This window comes from Pleurodeles waltl, chromosome 11 (assembly GCF_031143425.1).
Source record: "Pleurodeles waltl isolate 20211129_DDA chromosome 11, aPleWal1.hap1.20221129, whole genome shotgun sequence".
In the NCBI taxonomy this organism is placed as follows: Eukaryota; Metazoa; Chordata; class Amphibia; order Caudata; family Salamandridae; genus Pleurodeles; species Pleurodeles waltl.
This window is the reverse complement of record NC_090450.1, coordinates 911,599,406-911,618,684: the sequence shown is the minus strand read 5'-3', so window position 1 is coordinate 911,618,684 and position 19,279 is coordinate 911,599,406. Positions and strand designations below refer to the sequence as shown.

The 19,279-nt window shown below is 41.3% G+C and overlaps 1 protein-coding gene across 1 annotated transcript in view; it reads left to right on the top strand.

The window, feature by feature from the left end:
* The window catches only part of LOC138266271 (ubiquitin-conjugating enzyme E2 G1-like), a 78,356-nt gene that overhangs the window by 9,732 nt on the left and 49,345 nt on the right, over positions 1-19,279 (top strand). Inside the window, exons 3-4 of the mRNA XM_069214877.1 lie at positions 8,128-8,225; positions 11,275-11,453. Coding sequence (XP_069070978.1) covers positions 8,128-8,225; positions 11,275-11,453 — 277 coding nt within the window. The remainder of the gene's footprint in view (positions 1-8,127; positions 8,226-11,274; positions 11,454-19,279) is intronic.

Here is a 19,279-nt window from a genome sequence, read left to right as displayed (position 1 = left end):
CCACTAATTGCAAGACCTCTGTATCCGTGTGTTTTTTTTTTTTTTTTTTTTTTTTTTTTTTTTTAAAGGTTGAAGCCTACCAGACAGTGCAGCTGTCTGTTTTGCTAAAGACATTTTGGAGACATTCAGAAAAGCTGACCTAGGAATGCTTTCCACCCTCTCCTTACCATTGGCTTTGTGGTTTTGTAACTCACATTCGCTTGCTTTCTGTTTGCTGACTTTATTTTTTTTAGGGTGTCCAGCTTGAGTTAGTTCATCCTGTGGAGCATACCCTGTTTGCTGTATTATTCCACAGCACTCTCTTTCTGTAAACATCCCTTTACATTTTCTTATCTTGTCCCACTTCCTGTGCATTTAAACACATAGGCCAAATGTCAGGCTCTATATTCTGACTGAGCTTGGTGTTCACGTTTCTTTCTCTGACTTCAAAGTGGGCGGCTTTATCTGACAATTTGGGTGTATGAAAGGGGTGACGTTTTTCATTTTGATTCTGCGTAGGGGTTTCTTGTCTGTTTCTTTTGTTCTCCCTGCCTCTTGTCAATGATTCTGGGTTTCGCTAGTGCAGCAGTGACACCTAGGTACTGTGCGCTCTCCAAATTAATTTTACTTACTTGTTTACTAAAGGCTTTGTTGTTTGTGTTTTTTTTTTTTTATTTTTTTTTTTTCTTTTATTTCTTTTATTAGTATACAACTAAACTTAAATACCTGTTAATGAACTGTGCAATTTTTTCAGCTCATGTCAGAATTAGGAAAGCACAATGAAGTAAATTTTTATGTACTTCTGAATTGTGCTTGAAAAAGTATTTGAATACGATCAATACACTAGGGGATACCATTTCCACACATTTATGATGTGTGTGGGGTGCATAGTCAAATCAGTACAATTGTATGTCTTTTAAAATGTTATCGTTATTTCAATTGAAAATGTGTTGTTTTTAATGGCAGTGCACAACAGCACCATGCATACTCCACTCTATGCCACTGCAGTGTACAAGACTCTACTCTGCCCTATGTTGCTGTACTCTACTCAACTCCACTCTTCTTCACTCTACGCTGCTATGCAACACTCTACTTTATGAAACTCTGCTCCATTCTACACCTGCTTAACAACACTCTATGCCACTTCACTGTAGGCCAGTCTACTTCCCTCTGACACTTCACTAAAACAATATGCTGCATCATTCTACTACACTTCACCCAACCTTACTCAAATCTACGACACGCCATGCTTCGCCACTCCGCCACTCCGCTCTAACATTTTACTCCACTTCACTCTACGGCACTCTGCTCCTTTTTGCCCACTCCATGTCGCTACTCTCTCCCCTCTGGCTGCTCCTCTCTGCTGCTCCCTTCTGCCAGTCCCCTCAGCATACTCCTTCCTGGTCCCCTCTATGCCCCGTAACTCTCCACTCTGTGCTGTTCTTCTCCTCTTTGCACCACTCTTCTCTGCTCTAACTGACTTCTAGACATGTTGAACAGCAGTCATGGTTGTGTACAATATGGCTAAAACATTAGCAAAGCCAATAGCTCTTGCGTAGGCAAGACTCCTGGCTTTGTCAATATTTATTTTAACATGCTTTCATTCAAACATTTACTGGGACATTGTGTGCCTTTGTATCCATCTTGATGAGATTCTTATAGTGAGTGAAGTTAAAAGGGACAAATAAGATTTTGGGTGGAGGGAGGAAGATGTTTGAGGAAAAGTCTTTAAAAAGGTTGGCCATCTAGTTAGTGACCTCGAGCGGACATGGGTTTCGAGTCAGAAAAAAGTCAAGGGTGGAAAATAAAGTGCCTACAATGTGTTCAGAAAAGTGGGTGGCCAAGTGATAGAAGTGCCTACAATGTGTTCAGAAAAGTGGGTGGCCAAGTGATAGAGGTGGGGTAAAGAGTTCTTTGCTTGATTTAATGAAACAGAGTAAGATATTGGGGTGAAGCGATATTGAACAATAAAGATTTTCACCTGGAAGCGTTAGAAAAGAGAACAGGCAGGGGTGTGGATTTTTATAAAATATCTACTTGTCCATGGGACAGGTTGCTTCATAAATCTACTTGTCCTGTAAAACAAAGCAAATTCCACTTGTGCCTTTGGTGCTATGTAGTTTGGCGACAATTTATGGCAGCGATCTCATTATATAAGAGCTCTGACAATAGATTCTCTGATCATACTAGGGCCCATACTGCAGTAGGGCTTGAATACTAGCAATTTTCTTATTTCGGCATCATTCATTAGATCTACATCCTGAGGCTGGAGATAGGGGTAAGCAGTAGTTTTAGGGTTGGAATGCCCTTTTGAGTCTGTGCAAACCTACTAACTTGCATACTTTAGGGGTTTACACAATCTCTTCTCTAATCTTTTCCCATAGAGAGAGAGGTTAGAAATTTACTCCTGACAAGGGCAGAAGTAAAACTTCCTGCAGGGTTGGGAAAAAGTGGTTGGAGGGAAAGTGAACTTGTAAAAGCTAAACAGATTTTCACATGAGCAAATCTAGATATGCACACTTTCTCGTGTTAAAATAAGGTTCACAAATATTTTCTAGGAGTACAATTTCCGGGCCCACTTCTGTAAATTAAAGTGAACTCATGAAAGCTGTAAAATCTGCACTAATGCAAGGACATATACTATGTGTGTGTGCATTGTTGTGATGTTCTTTGAGAATTGGGCCCCAAATTGATTGTTTGTATTAAAATTCTATATCGGTTGGCTTCACTGTGAGTGACAGCATTCTACACTTTCACACGGATGGATGTGGAATTCCTATCGCCCCACGCTCGGGACATATTGTTTAGTGTCAAGGGCAACATCTTTTCATGTTTATTTTGTCCTTGGGACAAGTAGGCCCAACCCCCTGCAGCTCAAACCCTTTGGCTGCCAGTTTACAGAGAAAGGAACTGTCTGCAGTTAAGGTAATATGTGTGTCCATGTATATGAATACTATTCTAACTTGTATTTATGGTTCATTAATGAAAACCCTTCATTATTAAGGTGAGCACTGTAAATAGGTTTTAAGGTCACACTGCACTACTGACTGGTTCCAGTAAAAAAAAAAGTGTACACACGTTTGAATTGTTTAACAATTTGTGGTTAAGTATAATGCTCCCAGAATGCTCTCTGATTAGATGTTTGCAGAAGCTGGTAAGCAAGAGTGATTATTATTTGCTTTCAAAATAAAATGGTCCGAAAAAAATGTAAGTAGGAAAAAAAATGTTTCGCTACTGTGAAATTTTAGGTGCCATTTCTTTTAAGCACCATTTAGTAAAATGTGTTGATGTATGCTAGTATTTCCCAAAAATATTCCTAAGGGAAAATCAGTGTAACCATTTTTAACAAGATTATGGGAAGCATGGAAATAAACCAGCACTGGCAAAGCCAACCGATCTGACATTTTTTTTGTGAGTCTTTTGGTTTTGTCAATGTGTGTCTGACATGGCTTTTGTAACACTTTATTTTTGTGGGAGCTGCCAGGCCCTCACCATTGTAACAAACACTGGCAAAAAGGTGATGTAACAAAGGCCCCCCAGCCTCCCACTCCCCCCCCCCCCCCCCCCCCCCCCCCCCAAGCATAGCACAGCACCTGCCCTGAGTGAGTCTGGAGTGGGACGGGGTGGGGGGGGGGGCTCCATGTTCTTTGCAGGGGTAGAGCGCTCCAGTTTCATTATGCCACTGATTGCCACAGTAGTTCTTGCCACTGAGAAAAACTACGTTGTGTGGCAATATGTTCCTTGTGGGAGAGTAGAATGCGTTCACTCACAGTAAAGGCAACTGATAGAGAAATAGAAGTTTAATAAAAACAAAATGTCTTTGTTAACGCCAGACCTAATAAGGGACCCAATTCTTAAAGAAAGTCACAAAAGTGCACCCATGGTATATGTCTTTGAATTAGTGGCTTTCATGAATTCACAAGAACTTACGAAAGTAGACCAGGAAATCGTACTACTAGAAAATATTTGTGAACTGTATTTTAACACGAGCAAATGTGCATGTATAAATTTGCTCATGTGAAAATATATTGAGCGTTTACAAGTTCACTTTCCCTCCAACCACTTTTTTCCCAACCCTGGAAGAACTTCTACTTCTGCCATGGTCAGGAGTAAATTTCCAACCTTTCTCATTATGAGAAAAGATTAGAGAAGAGATGGTGAAAAACCTTAAAACAAACATGTTAGTAGGTTGGCAGACTTAAAGGCATTCCAGTCCTGGAAGTATTGCTTACTGCTTCCTCCAGCCCCAGCAGTAGATCGGCAAAATAAGGAAATTGACTATATAGACTAAGGGGAACGTTGGGTGGTAGGAAATTTGTCCCAGTGCGGTGATCCCACACAGAAATGTGATTTATTTTTATTTTTTATTTTTGTTAAGCGAAATTTGCAATTTGCTGAGGATTCTAGGTAAGAATACACTGGGGGATCCACACAAGTCACACCTCCCTGATCTCCCTTGGGTGTCTAGTTTTCAGAAATGTTTGTGTTAGTTAGGTTTTGGGGCATTTCCTTTTGCGGGCACTAGGTCTACCCACACAGGTGAGGTACCATTTTTATCGTGAGACTTTGGGGCAAGCTGGATGGAAGGAAATTTGTGGCTCCTCTCAGAACTTTCTGTTGCCGAAATGAGAAGAAAGTTTGTTATTTATTTATTTTTTTTTCTTCTTTTTTTTTTTTGGGCCAAATGTTGAGGTTTGCAAAGGATTCTGGGTAAAAGAACCTGGTGAGAGCCCCCACAAGTCACCCCATCCTGGATTCCCCTAGGTGTCTAGTTTAAAAAAATGCACAGGTTTGGTAGGTTTCCCTAGGTGCCGGCTGAACTAGAGGCCAAAATCCACAGCTAGGCACTTTCCAAAAAATAAGCCAGAGTTCAATGTAAAAATGTGATGTGTCCTTGTTGCATTTCCTGTCGCGGGCATTAGGTCTACCCATGCATGTGGGGTACCATTTTTTTTATCGGGAGACATGGGGGAACACAGAATAGCAGAACAAGTGATATTGCCCCTTGTCTTTTCTCTACATTTTTTTCCTTCCAAATGTTAGGCAGTGTGTTTTAAAAAAACAAAAAAAAAGGTCTGTTTAAGAAATACCATGTAATGCACATGCTAGTATGGGAATTCAGAGATGTGCAAACAGCTGCTTCTCAACACCTTATCTTGTGCCCATTTTGGAAATACAAAGGCTTCCTTGATACCTATTTTTCAGTCCTTATATTTCACCAAATGAATTGCTGTATACCTGGTATACAATGAAAACCTGTTGCAAGGTGAAGCTCATTTACTGGGTCTGGGTACCTAGGGTTTTTGATGAACCTACAAGCCCTGTATATCCCCGCAACCAGAAGAGACCAGTAGACGTAACAGTATATTGTTTTAAAAAAAATCTGACATCACAGGAAAAAAGTTAGAGTAAAACGTGGAGAGAAGTGGCTGTTTTTTTTTTTTTTTTTCACCTCAATTTCAATATTTATTTATTCTAGCTGTTATTTTCTGTAGGAAAACCTTGCAGAATCTACACAAATGACCCTGTGCTGAATTCAGTATTTTGTCTACTTGTCCGGGATCCAGCATTGGCATCACACCCATTTGTCACTACCTGGAAGGAGGCTAAAATCACAAAAAATAGTTCAAAATGGAGTATGTCTCAGTAAAATGCCAAAATTGTGTTGAAAAATGTGGTTTTCTGATTCAAGTCTGCCTGTTCCTGAAAGCTGGGAAGATGGTGATTTTAGCACCGCAAATCCTTTGATGCAATTTTCAGGGGAAAAAAAACACAAGCCTTCTTCTGCAGCCTTTTTTTTTTTTTTTTTTTTTAGGGCGTAAGAACAGGAAAAATGTTCACTGTATTTTTATGTTAATTTCTTGGTCTCCTCCAAGGGAGCCCATAAACTCTGGGTTCCTCTAGAATCCCTAGGATGTTGGGGGGGGGGGGGAGGGGATGCAAATTTGGCATGGGTAGCTTATGTGGACAAAAAGTTGAGGGTTCAAGCCCGAACTGGCCCAAATAGCCAAAAAAAGGCCTGGCACCTAAAGGGGGGAAAGGTTTGGTAGCGAAGGGGCTAAAATTCTTTCTGTTCAAAAACAGTGACATTCTTGATGTTTATCAAATCAATAGATTTTGCATCTCATTATTTCCCATCCCCCCCACTCTGTCATTACAGATAAATTGGTGGCAGTCCCTAGTTTAAACCAATAAAATATTGTTTGCTCATCATGGTATACATTCAGAAATGTGGTTGGTAAGGGTTTAATTAATAAATGAGAAAACAAACACCTTCACACTGTTAAAAAATAAAAACACATGCACTTTATTTACTAGAATTCCAAGGTTTTTATTAAGTAATTGGTGCTAATAGCTTCATGTGGGATTTAGCACAATGATAGAAATGCCATAAATATGTATTACTGTCTATATTTCACATGGTACAAGGATCCTTTTACCTTAGTTCTGACCTTTTCTGTCCCATGATATAGGAGGTACCATATCACCCTTTTTTTAACACTAATTGTCTAAAAGTCAATTAGCGTGACACTTGCTACTGGTAGGAGATTTCAGTAGCTTTATGGTGCAGATGTGGAATAATTTGAACTATATGGCGCATCATCCTAGGCATTTAGTGGCAGTAAAACTCCATACCTGCCCGTATAATCTGCTTTTCAGAAAGGGTTTTGTGTGTGTGTGTGTATGTATGTGTATGTGTATGTATATATGTGTGTGTGTGTGTGTGTGTGTATGTATATGTATATGTGTATATATATATATATATATATATATATATATATATATATATATATATATACATATATATTCTCTCTTAATGCAGAGCTGCCCTTAATTAGGAACTGCAACCATATCATTTCGGAAATTGTGATACAAGTAGTTGCATCAAACATGGCTGCAGAGCCCATAATCCCCAGATTCTTGCCTTTTGCTCACCTCTCCCTTTTCATGAGTCGCCAGAGGTATCTGAAAGTAACCATCTGTTAACATTTTATGCATTATTGTGTTTGGCGTCGTTGACTAAAACACCTTTTGTTACCACTTCAGTTTCATGTGGAGAATTGTATAAAAAGGTTTACAAAATTCCTACTATTTCCAGTCATTATTGGTATTTCCACAGTTTGGGAAGTGAGCTATTACCAAACTTGCACTACTTTTTTTTTTTTTTTTTTTTTTTTTTTTTTACTATTCAGCAAGGTGTTGCGAACCATGATACATATTTTTTTTTTCTTCATGCCTGAAATGACAATTTGGTAAATAAAGACTAATATTAGGTGCATTTCGTTTGGGAGCTCTGAGTAAGAGTTTTCAGACACTGATGAATTTGTTCTGACATGAACAGTTGGGAAAAACAGAGATGGTTTTTGTAGACTTGCATTTATAGGATAAAATTATAGTGAAATACTAATGGTTACTATATTTTAGTGCTCTTCAATATAAAATACGCAAAGGCACATATTTGGTTAGGGATACTGTGCTGTAACTGAAGCGTATTGTGCAGGACCCCAAAGACCTGGTTCTTTAACGCCTCTACTCTTCTCAGAAACTGCTTACACTGATTTCAATGGGCCACTGTTCTAATACAGCCTTACACTCTATATATTCATCATTTAAAATAACCAGCTAAATACAAACCTTCTGTGTTTCAAAATGAATGAACTGTTTCTGAAAGAAACGTGTACTTTTCAACTTCAGCTGTCTCTTGGAAAGCTCAACTGATATTTTTGTTGGTTACATTTACAGGATTATACCACACCTGCTGTCGAATTTTCAGATCAGATCAGATACAATCCCAAAATGTTTAGGTCTTTATACTGGACTTTTTTGGGAAATCTATTGCCCAAAAGCTGGATATTAACATGAATTTCACAATAGAAGTATCAATGAAAGCTGAACAATCGAAGTCCACTTTTTTTCCGGTTGCGGGTCATTTTTGGGATGAACCCCTTTCTGTCCACAGTTTTTATTGGGTTAATAATTATCATTTGCAACTTCTCTTGCTGACAGTTTGTCTTCTCCTGTGCAATGTTGAATAAAGATGTACACTGTCTATGAATTTTTAGTACCTATTGTGCCCAGTAACCAAAATAAACTAATTATGTAGACTATGAAATTAACATGTTTGTCGTCTTTAATTTGGTGTTTCAGTGAGGGTGGATTCTTTAAAGTGCACCTAACGTTTCCTCATGATTATCCTTTGAGACCGCCAAAGATGAAGTTTATAACCGAAATCTGGCATCCCAATGGTAAGTTGTCCTTTCAGAAGTAGACCTCGTCAATTCAAACATGTCTGAACCTGAGCAGATTGAGTGCCTAACCCTTAACAATAACTTCAAAAGTGGTATGTAAAGGGTGTTAATATATTTTCTTTACAGTTAAGTATTTTGATGGTGATTAAACTCAGACCTATCAGTCCACCCAGGAAAATGTCCTTGACATATAGTTACTGCAGTGAAGATGTCATATTTTTCCACCCCTAGAGTATCTGCATCAGCACATTAAAGTATTTACTTGTACCGAGATGTTGCACTGGACAATGTTGAGATCACATCATTTGGAAAGATGTGAAGTGGAAGTGGGAGGAAGCAGTTCCAATGGAAGCAGGCCAGAGAGGATAGTAACAGTCACCTTTTCCACTTTAGGTGGAAGGCGGCACCCTGAGTGAGCGTACAGCAGAAAGTTGGCTTTCCAATACCTACATTGGCAGGTAGATAGGTATACTGTCTTGCAACAGCCTATTCCATGTGGAATGAGCCTGTCGTTTGCAAGCAGTGTGGTGGCTAGCATTGCCATCTGAGGCTAGCCTAGTTCCACATTTGTGTTGTGCAAAAAGTGTGTGTCAGTGTCACTGCCACTGCACAGAGGTTGGGACTGGTTCCAGAAGGGTAACTGGCATTACAGGAGGGCGTGAGACATGAAGCCGAATAGTGGGTGGCAGCAGGTTGGCGGAAAGAGGAGTGAAGGAAGGTTACTTTGCATAAGGAAGGAAGTGGAGCTACAGTGGCTGCGGATTATGCACCTTGCACATTTTCTGTTTTTTCAGAACCGATCTGTCAAAGTGTTCTGCTGTCTTTGTCGACAGCAGTGCATTTTAGCAACACAGACTTGATGCAGGAGATCAGCAAAATACGTATGCGTTAGTAGTTCATCACGTTTAATACAACTGGGGGGTTCTGCTGTGGTACACCTGCCTACTAAAGATACATCATTTACATTTTCAGAGTTGTAGACAATGACTTGTTGCTCCAGGCATGGATAAGTAAATAAATGTCATAGCCTTCCAGTCACCTGAAAGACATTTCTCAAACTGGTTCTTACTCCTCATAAGCCCCTTGCCAGTCCAGCTCTTGCTGTTTGTTTGCATAAAATAGAGAAGTACGATACATTTCCTGTCTTTGAGAAGGTGTCTGACGTTTTATTCAGATGTGTAGCACCCAATGTAATTTTGCCTTGCTTCTAAAAGAATATACAACAATGTAGTAAATCCAATATGTGGTCACTTGGTGATGTACCTTTTGACGTGCAATCTTCGCCGTATCACAACCGTATCTTTTTTTTCACACATCATTCAGGTAAAGCAAGGAGGACGGAAGTGAAGTAGAAAGTGTGTGGTATTTCACTGTGTGTGTGTATACAAAAATCAAAAAATTCATGTGTAAGTGGGATCAGCAAGAATATGTGAAGTCTTTCAATCAAAATGCCTGTGCTACCTGTCCAGTCTCACAAATAAAATATGTTGTCCTTTCCTGTGTGTGTAACATGTATTTATAAAAACCCACTTTTGGCATAATACATTCTATTATAATACAGGTTGCACACTAGTTAACGTTTATTTGTGTGCAAGTTGGTAAAGCCAATAAATTGAAAACCGTCTAACATAATGCAGTGCGGCCTAAACAGTTGACTTTTGAGAAAATCAATTTGTATTTTCTGTTAATAAGCTAATACACCAACTGCTTTTAGGTGCCACATTGTTGAACGCAGGGATGCAGATGTTATTAGGAAGGGTATTATCTTTGTAGGCTTGCATCTGCCCACTTGCATGGTAGAGCTGACGCACCCTAGTGGTGCTGAGCTATCTTTGTTTTCTCCTAGCAGTGAGGGAAGCAGATTGATGGATGTGTGGGGAGGACCAGACTGTAAGTGTCCATCCACACAGTAGGAGTGTGATTGGCCAGATGAATTTATGGGTGCCCCTGCAGATTACCTGCGCCTCCCTGTTGAATGCTTGGGGTGAGAATGTCCTGGAAAGGAAGGTTTGGTAATGAGAGAGGTGCGAGGAATCTTCTGAAAAGGCTAGTGTTTTGCATAGCACCCTGTGGAGCGTGCCTCTGAGCAGAGTCCCTTCCTGCAAAGGTCCCCAAAAGGTTTGGGACAGGACCCATATCTTGAGAGTGGGACAGGCAGGTGAGTAGTAGGTCATTATTTGCTGCTTCATTTTGTTCCACAGAGGAGACTTGAAACCCCACCCCCTCCCCAACCTTCCAACCACTGTGAAGCACATAGTGGCCCAGGTCCACATAGAAGCACAGCACCTAGGGCTTCAGGAGGGGAGCATCAAGTGGGTAGGCATGCAGGCTCACTGCATAAGCTGTGATTATGTTCTGAGACCTTGGGCTGTCTAGTAGGGTATAACATGGGGATCGAACCTTAATTTGACATTCCCACAGCCCAGGCTATGTTTGTTCTCTGAGGTTAAGAAGAAGAGGAGCAGCTCCGCACCTTAGGCCCACAGGCCTCCCCGCTCCCTATAGTATATAGGGGAGGCTTTTACACTCCACAGGGTATGGGATAGCCGGTAGGGATGACCAGCCATAATTGAAAAAAATTATAGAAAGCCATGAAAATATTGTTTTCTAAACTGTTCAGATTGGTGTTGCTTTGCCTGATGCAAGATGCGGTGTGTAGTTTAACAACGCCATGGCCTTCCTGGAACTATAGAATTTTTTTTTTTTTTTAAATATGGGAAATTGGGCAGTCGCATTACCCTCTCAACATTGTCAGGCGATACCTGCTGGCTTTAGTCAATGCCTCTTTTTTAAAGTGGTGTATGCATGAGCTTCTCCCTGCTAAGCTTGCTTCTAAATATGTATCTTACTTTAAAAAATGGACACTCCGTGAGAAGTTGTGCACCCCACGTAAATGAATTATTCATGAGTGATGAGTCTGTATGTTAACATTTTTTTGCTTGCTGAGTACATTTTGTAATAGTCTTGCAAGCCCATCGAAATATTTGTACAATTTATTTGTTTCCTGTTGCACATACATTTATCTCCTTTCCTATGTTTAATTTAGTTGCAAAGAATGGGGATGTCTGCATTTCCATCCTTCATGAGCCTGGAGAGGATAAGTTTGGTTATGAAAAACCAGAAGAGCGCTGGCTTCCCATCCACACAGTGGAAACCATCATGATCAGTGTTATATCTATGCTAGCAGATCCTAACAGCGACTCTCCCGCAAATGTGGATGCTGCAGTGAGTGTTCTCTTTTTGTATTTTTGATGAATGTTGATTAAACGTTGGTTTGCCGATTACAAAATGTACCGTGTATTCCCATACCAGAGCTGTAACTACTCGGACCCTGTTGTTTTTAAACCATAATTTTGGCAATGATTAGTGTTCAGCGCTGTGATGCAACCACGACCTCTTTCTTTTGATAAGCACGTTTATAAGAAATCTATTTAACTTCAGTTTAAATGTGTATGCTGTCTCCCCTGCTAGCCAATAAAAACAGGAAAAATCATGGTTGTTGGTTGTGTCGCACCTATTAAAGCACACACTACTACTTTGACCTAATTTTGCCTGATCCAAACGTTTTTGAAAATTTGAAAAAAACGGTATAGAAAAATCCAGGTACATATATCCCTATGTTGAGTGGCGGTGCCAGGTTATTGGTGGGACTGCCATCAACAAAAAGGACCAGCCCTGTCTGAAAGACATGGTGGGTAGGTGTGTGTGGTGTGTTTTTTTTTTTTTTTTTTTTTTTTTTGTTTTTTTTTTCCTCCCTCTCTATACATCGCCTACCCCCGCCCCCCCTTTCCGGGATTGTGTGTGTGTTTTTTTTTTTTTTTTGCCAAATTATAAACTCATGACTGGTAATATCTTGCAGATTAGTCAGCAAAGCGGGTTGCGCTTTGTTAGCCGAATTCTGAGAGTATCCTGTAGTTCCAAAACTGAATACCGAAAATGAATTGTGAATAGTGTTTATTCGCATTTAAGTGAATATAACTGAAATTACAAAAGCCTCAACACACAATACAGCAAATTCCCACCATTAGTCATACAGAGTCCCAAACAGTGAACCAGCAGTTCCTGTATTCTCTCGCTCGGTGGGGGTGGCCAGAACGTGGGGGCTGTGGCCCCTTAGAGGGGGTGGAGATGGGGAAGGGGCTTACTTTCAACCATCGCAATGGATAACCCAGCCCACTAATGGCAGAACAGAGCTAATGTCTCCGGATCTAGGAGTAGAAAAAGTACGCACTCAATATTCCATCTAGTATCTTCCACATGCAGGCACTCATCTACAACATTCCCAGACTTCTAGTCCTCATTGGAAGGGTCCTGGGTGTCTTTCCCCCCAGTCCTTTTTAGGCACATCCACCCAGCAGGCATCCCATGAGCAACACCTGCTCTGTCTCCAGGTGATCTCGGAGCTGAGCTATTTGATAGCACTGTGTCTCCCTCCCCAAAGTGGTCGACCATGTCACCCGAGAACTGCAAATCCTGCTCGGCATATACGTCCGTTCAGACCTTTCAGAGTCTGCATTCTTTTGCCACAGCCCGTTCCAGGAAGTCAGTCTGCCATTTGATTCTTGTTTGAGGGGTCGGGCTGGCCCAGTAAATGGCAACATGATGTCTTGCGAGTACCAGCCCCAATTGGACAGACTGCATTTTCCTGCCTTTCTTAGGGGCAGTAGATCTAAAAGGCAATGGCGCCTCGGCAGATCCACCTTTACTGCTGCCATTCTGCCCAACTCCCTTATGATTGTGGTCGAGAAGGCTGTAGCCTCCTGCAGTCCCATGTGACATGACCAAATGTGGCTGAGGATATGCCACAGCGAGCACATTCTGCAGGGTGCGTTGGGTAAATCCGATGTAGCTGCTGTGGCGTCAGGTATGCTCTTTGTAGGTAGACCTAGCACTTGTGCCTGGGCTCGACTCCTCTTGATCAGTGAGTGGTGCCTCTAAATTTGCATCCCAAGCACTTTGTACCAACGACACATCCGTCCGTCTGTCTGTCTTTCTTAAAGGCCTTATATAGGTGGGAAAGGAGGCCCCTGGCCAAACCAGTATCTAATATCATCTGCAGAACGTGAGATTCGTCAGGCTCCTCTGGGAAAGTCATCCAAATCCCCCGAGCCATACGTGAGAAGCTTGTATATTGCAAAAATTGCTCTTGGCCTATTCCAAAATGAGCCCGAAATCTTCCAGGGATACGAAGTGCCATTTTGAAACCGATCTCCTGCTCTCTAAGAGTTTGAAGAATAATATTATGTGGTTTGCGTCATATAAAAATCTTCACTAATTCAGTTTTGTTGGATCACAAAAGTTTTGGGCATTAAGTTTTCCGTGAATGTGCATTTGGTGTTTGAAAGGGACCACTAGCTTCACACTGTGAAGATTCTCTTCCGTAGTATATCTTATGTTGAAGTTCTAGTCCATGCAATGTTATACTGATTTCCAGCCCATACGTTTAAGTAGCCCTTACAGCAAAGCCTTTTACTTATCCTCCCAGTATACGGGCCAAAGGATGCTAGTGAGGAGTGTTCTAGATATTGACAACTGAACAAACCTTAAAACCTATTTCGAGAGTTTCTGTAAAATTAGATCACCTTGCTAGCAATCTAAAAAAAGATAATGACCATAGCATAATGATATGTGTTGTGAAATGACCTTGGAATGCTTGTGTTAGAGAAAGGTATTTGCAATTGATAGACCACCACAGACAACTCCATCACTTCGACCTGATGATCTCCGGGTCTTGTGTATTTTCTTTGGTAGCCATTGTTATGTCAGAAAATTTGTTCAGAACTTAAGAATGCCTAATAAGAGTCAACACTTACTGTTCACACCCATTTACGTTGACAGTAAATCTCACTCTAAATCAGTTGGTGTAATCTTCAAACCCCTGTGAAGCACTAAAGAGTGTTTATTACGAGAAACATATATTGTTTTTGGTAACATATATACACAGAATTCAAGTGGAAGTTACTTTTATTAACCTGGCCATATTTGAAGAATAAAGTGGGAAAAAAGCATACTTCGGATGACAAATCTTGCCAGTTGAATTAACTGCCCACATGGGTCCCACTTGCATGTTGCCCCACTCAAAATTTGCAGAATCCTTTATTTTTGGTGTCCCTGTTTTGAAGACCTGAGGAGTGAAGGCTATATTTGGAGTGATGCTGTACTCTTGGCAGGTTTTAAGGGCTGACTCTTCTGTGCCTGGCCAGAAGACAGGAAAGAAAAGTGTGAGATTAGTTTGGTGCTGAAATAAGTAGTAGTCCTCCTGCATTGACATTCTAAAATTCCAGTTTGCCTACCGTTGTATTTTTCTGCCTGTCAAATCTTGCAAATTGGTCCTCCTATGTCCCCCCCCCGCACCCCCCCAAAGAAAGGTGCAAGCGACACCCCTATTTTAAGCATTCTAAGCGGGAGTGCAGAAGAAAACGACGCACATACACTTTGGTGGTCATTCTGACCCTGGCGGTCTTTGACCGCCAGGGCGGAGGACCGCGGGAGCACCGCCGACAGGCCGGCGGTGCTCCAATGGGGATTCCGACCGCGGCGGTAAAGCCGCGGTCGGACCGGCACCACTGGCGGGGTCCCGCCAGTGTACCGCGGCCCCATTGAATCCTCCGCGGCGGCGCAGCTTGCTGCACCGCCGCGGGGATTCCGACCCCCCCCTACCGCCATCCAGATCCCGGCGGTCGGACCGCCGAGATCCGGATGGCGGTAGGGGGGGTCGCGGGGCCCCTGGGGGCCCCTGCAGTGCCCATGCCACTGGCATGGGCATTGCAGGGGCCCCCGTAAGAGGGCCCCTACATGTATTTCACTGTCTGCTGCGCAGACAGTGAAATACGCGACGGGTGCAACTGCACCCGTCGCACAGCTTCCACTCCGCCGGCTCGATTCCGAGCCGGCTTCATCGTGGAAGCCTCTTTCCCGCTGGGCTGGCTGGCGGTCTGAAGGCGACCGCCCGCCAGCCCAGCGGGAAAGTCAGAATTACCGCCGCGGTCTTTCGACCGCGGAACGGTAACCTGACGGCGGGACTTTGGCGGGCGGCCTCCGCCGCCCGCCAAGGTCAGAATGAGGGCCTTTGTCTGTTTGATTGTCTTGGATGGCACACCTGAGGTATGTTTGCTGTCTTTCTCTATGATGGCATTTAAAAAAAAAAGTTCTTCTTTTCAGAAGCATTAGAAAATATTAACCTTTTTGTAGAACCCTTGGTCATGTTTTAAAAGATGGAATTTTCATTTTTGAGACCTAGCTCCTTAGAAAAGATACGTTTCTGTCTTTTTTTTAAATTAAATGGAACACATTAATAATATAAAATACATCTGGGTAAAAATACCACTTTAATACACCCAAAAACAAGCAGAACATGTAGGCAACATTCTTAAAATGGGAGATTTTTGACACTGTTCCTTTATGGAATCCCAGAGTGCAAACAATCCATTTCATGTTTCTGCAGTGTGGGACAAGGATACCCTCGCACTATTCTAATGTGACACAGAACCGTAGTAGTTTACTGGTAATTGTTAGTACCAATTAAATTAAGAACTGACCATTTGAGGTGAGTGGAAGTTTAAAAAATAACTTACAAAATGGTTTTATTCATGCAAATGGAAACAATGTGTACTTGTGATGTATTCATTTACAGTTGGCTTAGTTGCATTTTCCTCAAACAGGTTATGAACACTTCTGGAAATGTTCAATAGAATTCAGCTACTTGCCAGTGTCACAGTTAGTACACAAAGTTCATCATGGCTATGATTATTCCCTGTGTGTATTTCCTCGGTAAAATGCATTGTATGGGATTCTGAAACTTCCTTTGTCTGGAAATATCCCCTTTGAGTTTAGTGGAGTGTTTTTTTTATTTTTATTTTTTATATTTTTTTTTTAACGAAGTCCAGAAAATGAAGACTAAAACTGAAACTTTGAAGTTCGTGAGCTTTGTGGACAGGAAGCCCTGGCTTATAACAGAAACCGAATCGAAAGTCTTGCCCCAGCTGCGGTTTCATACTTTGCTGGCCTGTAGCATCAGCACCACCAATAAAACATTCTCGGCATCAGCCAAGATAAAATAAAAAAAAGTGATGGAAGAAACCAGCAGCTGTCCGTAAAACATCCAATAACAACGATCATTGCTGTTCCTGCAATGAGATGCACTTGTTAGAATGAAACACAAATCACCTTTCAATTGGACAACGTATAATAAATGACAATTTGCTACTAAATGTTGCACAGCATGGTTAAAAACTCACATTTTGACTTGGCAGCTTTTTTTTTTTTTTTTTTTTTTTTTTTTTGTCTGGCCCGCTTGTTGTAGGACGCCAGTCCTTGGGTTTAGAAAAAGCAAGAACGTCTAAGAGGCCAAAGGAATCATGGTACATATTTTTGCTGCTTCAAGGTAAACAAATTCCGAACAGGAATTTCATCCCATATTAGATCACAGGGCCACAAACTAATGGATTAAGAAATTAGAATTTCAACTTGCTCTCCATCCCATATAATCACCAATATAGCCTGCAGGACGCATACATTTGCAGCCCAGTTACCAGAAAACATAAGAAGTTTATTTAGGTCTCTGCTGCAGACGGCTTTTTTGATTGTTGGCCAGAGCTGCTGTTTGGAATACATTGCATACACAAAGTGGGCATTCGGTCATTCTTGCCATGACTGGGCAGCTTTGTTGTCTACCTTTAATTTGATGACTTTCCACAATAGTCTTGTTAGTGTCTTTCCAACTATAAAGAACTAATTCAGTGAGTTACAAAGTATGTATATCCCACTGAAAGTAAAAATACTAATTCTGTTTCCAAGACCTTCAAATTTGGAAGCTTACGATAAAAGGACAAACTGGAAACGGGTGTCTCCTTTAGTTAAAGCACCTGGACCCAGAGGATGTCGTGTATAAAATAGACAGTGCAGTGGAAGAGGGCCTGATAGGGTGATCAAAGACAGTCAACAAATATACAGTGATGGGATGGACTATCCAACAGTGAAAAAGTGACCAACAGATAAAAATGGCAGTGGTCGCTGTATCACAGAAGCATGCTTCAAAAAAAAAAAAAATGCCATTAGGTCTTGATTTAGTGGTCCATGTGAGTGTGTGTTATTTTAAATTTAGTAGTTCATGGGAGTGCAGGTGTTCCTGCTGTTTTCTTCCTATTTGTTATTTCTCACGCATTCCTTTCATTCTGCCCGCTCTGTCTTATTCTGGTGAGTTTTATTATTGTTCCTTCTCCCTCCCCTGTGCACTTTTTCTAGTTGCCTCCCTTGCCCCAGCTCATTTTATTTATATAAATATTTTTTGCGGACTCGATCATGCACTTTTCGACTTTATAAAAATCGTATTTATTTATAGTCTACAGGTAACTAAAATTAGCTGCTGTGCATCACCACGCCTGGGTGCGTATGCTTTATGATGTGCACATTGGAGTCCATCTTTAATTGGAATTTCATTAATAAAAACACTTTGCAACAATGCTAGTTGTGTGCGTTTATAGGAATAGCAAAAAGCTCTGGCAAAGACAATAGCTTGGCATTTGAGAGCGGAGTCCTTTTAGCTTTGTCAATGCATGATTTCAAAATTGCCACCATGTTCTCTCAATACAACATTCTGCCTTTCTGAATGCAGTCTGCTCTTTACTATTTTTGTCAAGTGCTTGCCAGTAATGGCAGCTTATCTGAAGGGAAATACTCCAATACCAGTTAGACAACTGGTTGGTCCAGGCAACGGATTCCTGAATGTGTGGCAAGATGTTGTGACTTCTGGTTCTACAAAACCTGGGACTGCAAGTAAGATATGCAAAGTTGACAACCGTGCTAGTTCAGCAGTGGCTTTAGATAGATGTGTTGCTGATGTGTATCCTTTGGAGGAAAGACTGTGTTCTGTACACTAGAAATATCTTCAACTTCAGTCTATTCCTGACAGCCAGCCAGATTTCATCTTTTGGGCTCTGTGCCATTGTGTATACTTATGGACCTTATTACAGTACTTCATGAGAGACCTCTAATGGTGCCAAAGAACAAGAGATTGAGAAAGCCAATTCAGTGATCTCCTGCAACTCAGTTGTTCTCTTGGTGTGCCAGAGGAAGGATATGTTGACGGTGAGGCTCCTTGCAGAATCTCTTCCTTCACAACCAGTCTTCATAGATGCTTTGGGACAGTTTCTTAAGAAGGAACTTTAATTGTAAGGGAAATGGTGAAGGAGTAAGATTTGGTATAGGTTTGTGGCTCTCTAGCCCAAGACTTCCAGGCTTCTGCTGTCTGCATGCTGGGCCATCAGGCACAAAGGCCGATGAACTAAAAATCATCTGAAAAATACAAGGTGTGTGCAAATGACTATGTTTTCAAAAACATATTCCCCGGAAGAGACCAACAGCAAATCAGTTGTTTTGCACTGCAAGAAATTAAACAGACTTTGGCCCCATGTACATAGAAGGCACTCCATGGCGAATGCTGTTTTCATAGACTGAAAAGGAATATAAACTTTGCTTTTTCCGAAATACCTTTCGCTGATCAAGTGAAACCCTCACAAAACAAAGATGGCTTGCATTTCTCCTGACTGCGTATGCCAGTGGTGGTATCCAGATCCTTGTGTCTGATCACAAGAATGAGGCTGGAAACACCGTGTAGGTTATGTCTCTTATCCAAGATGTCACAGGAGACCATTCATCATAATCTTCGCCACTGACCAGAATCTACTGTTCTCGAATATCACAGCAGTAGCACAGCCATCTAAATCTTCCCACAGACTGTCTGTCAAAATGCCTATAGAGTCTCGCCACTTGTGGGACATTCTTCCACGGTACTGCTCATTACGCCAGAGTGTCTTCTGGAAATGGACTGATTAACACTGCTGGTCATTTTGCGGAATTGGAGCTCCCAGATTCCATAAAGGATCTGATTTATTTTCCTTTTTTTTTTTTTTTTTTTCTTTTTTTTTTTTTGCGGGGAGAAATAGAACTCGATTTTAAACAAATGTAATTTATAGGGTAAGAATGTAATTCCAATTAGCTTCATTTATAAAAAAAATGTTTTACCATCTTGCAGGCGTAGTGTCCAAGCTTTT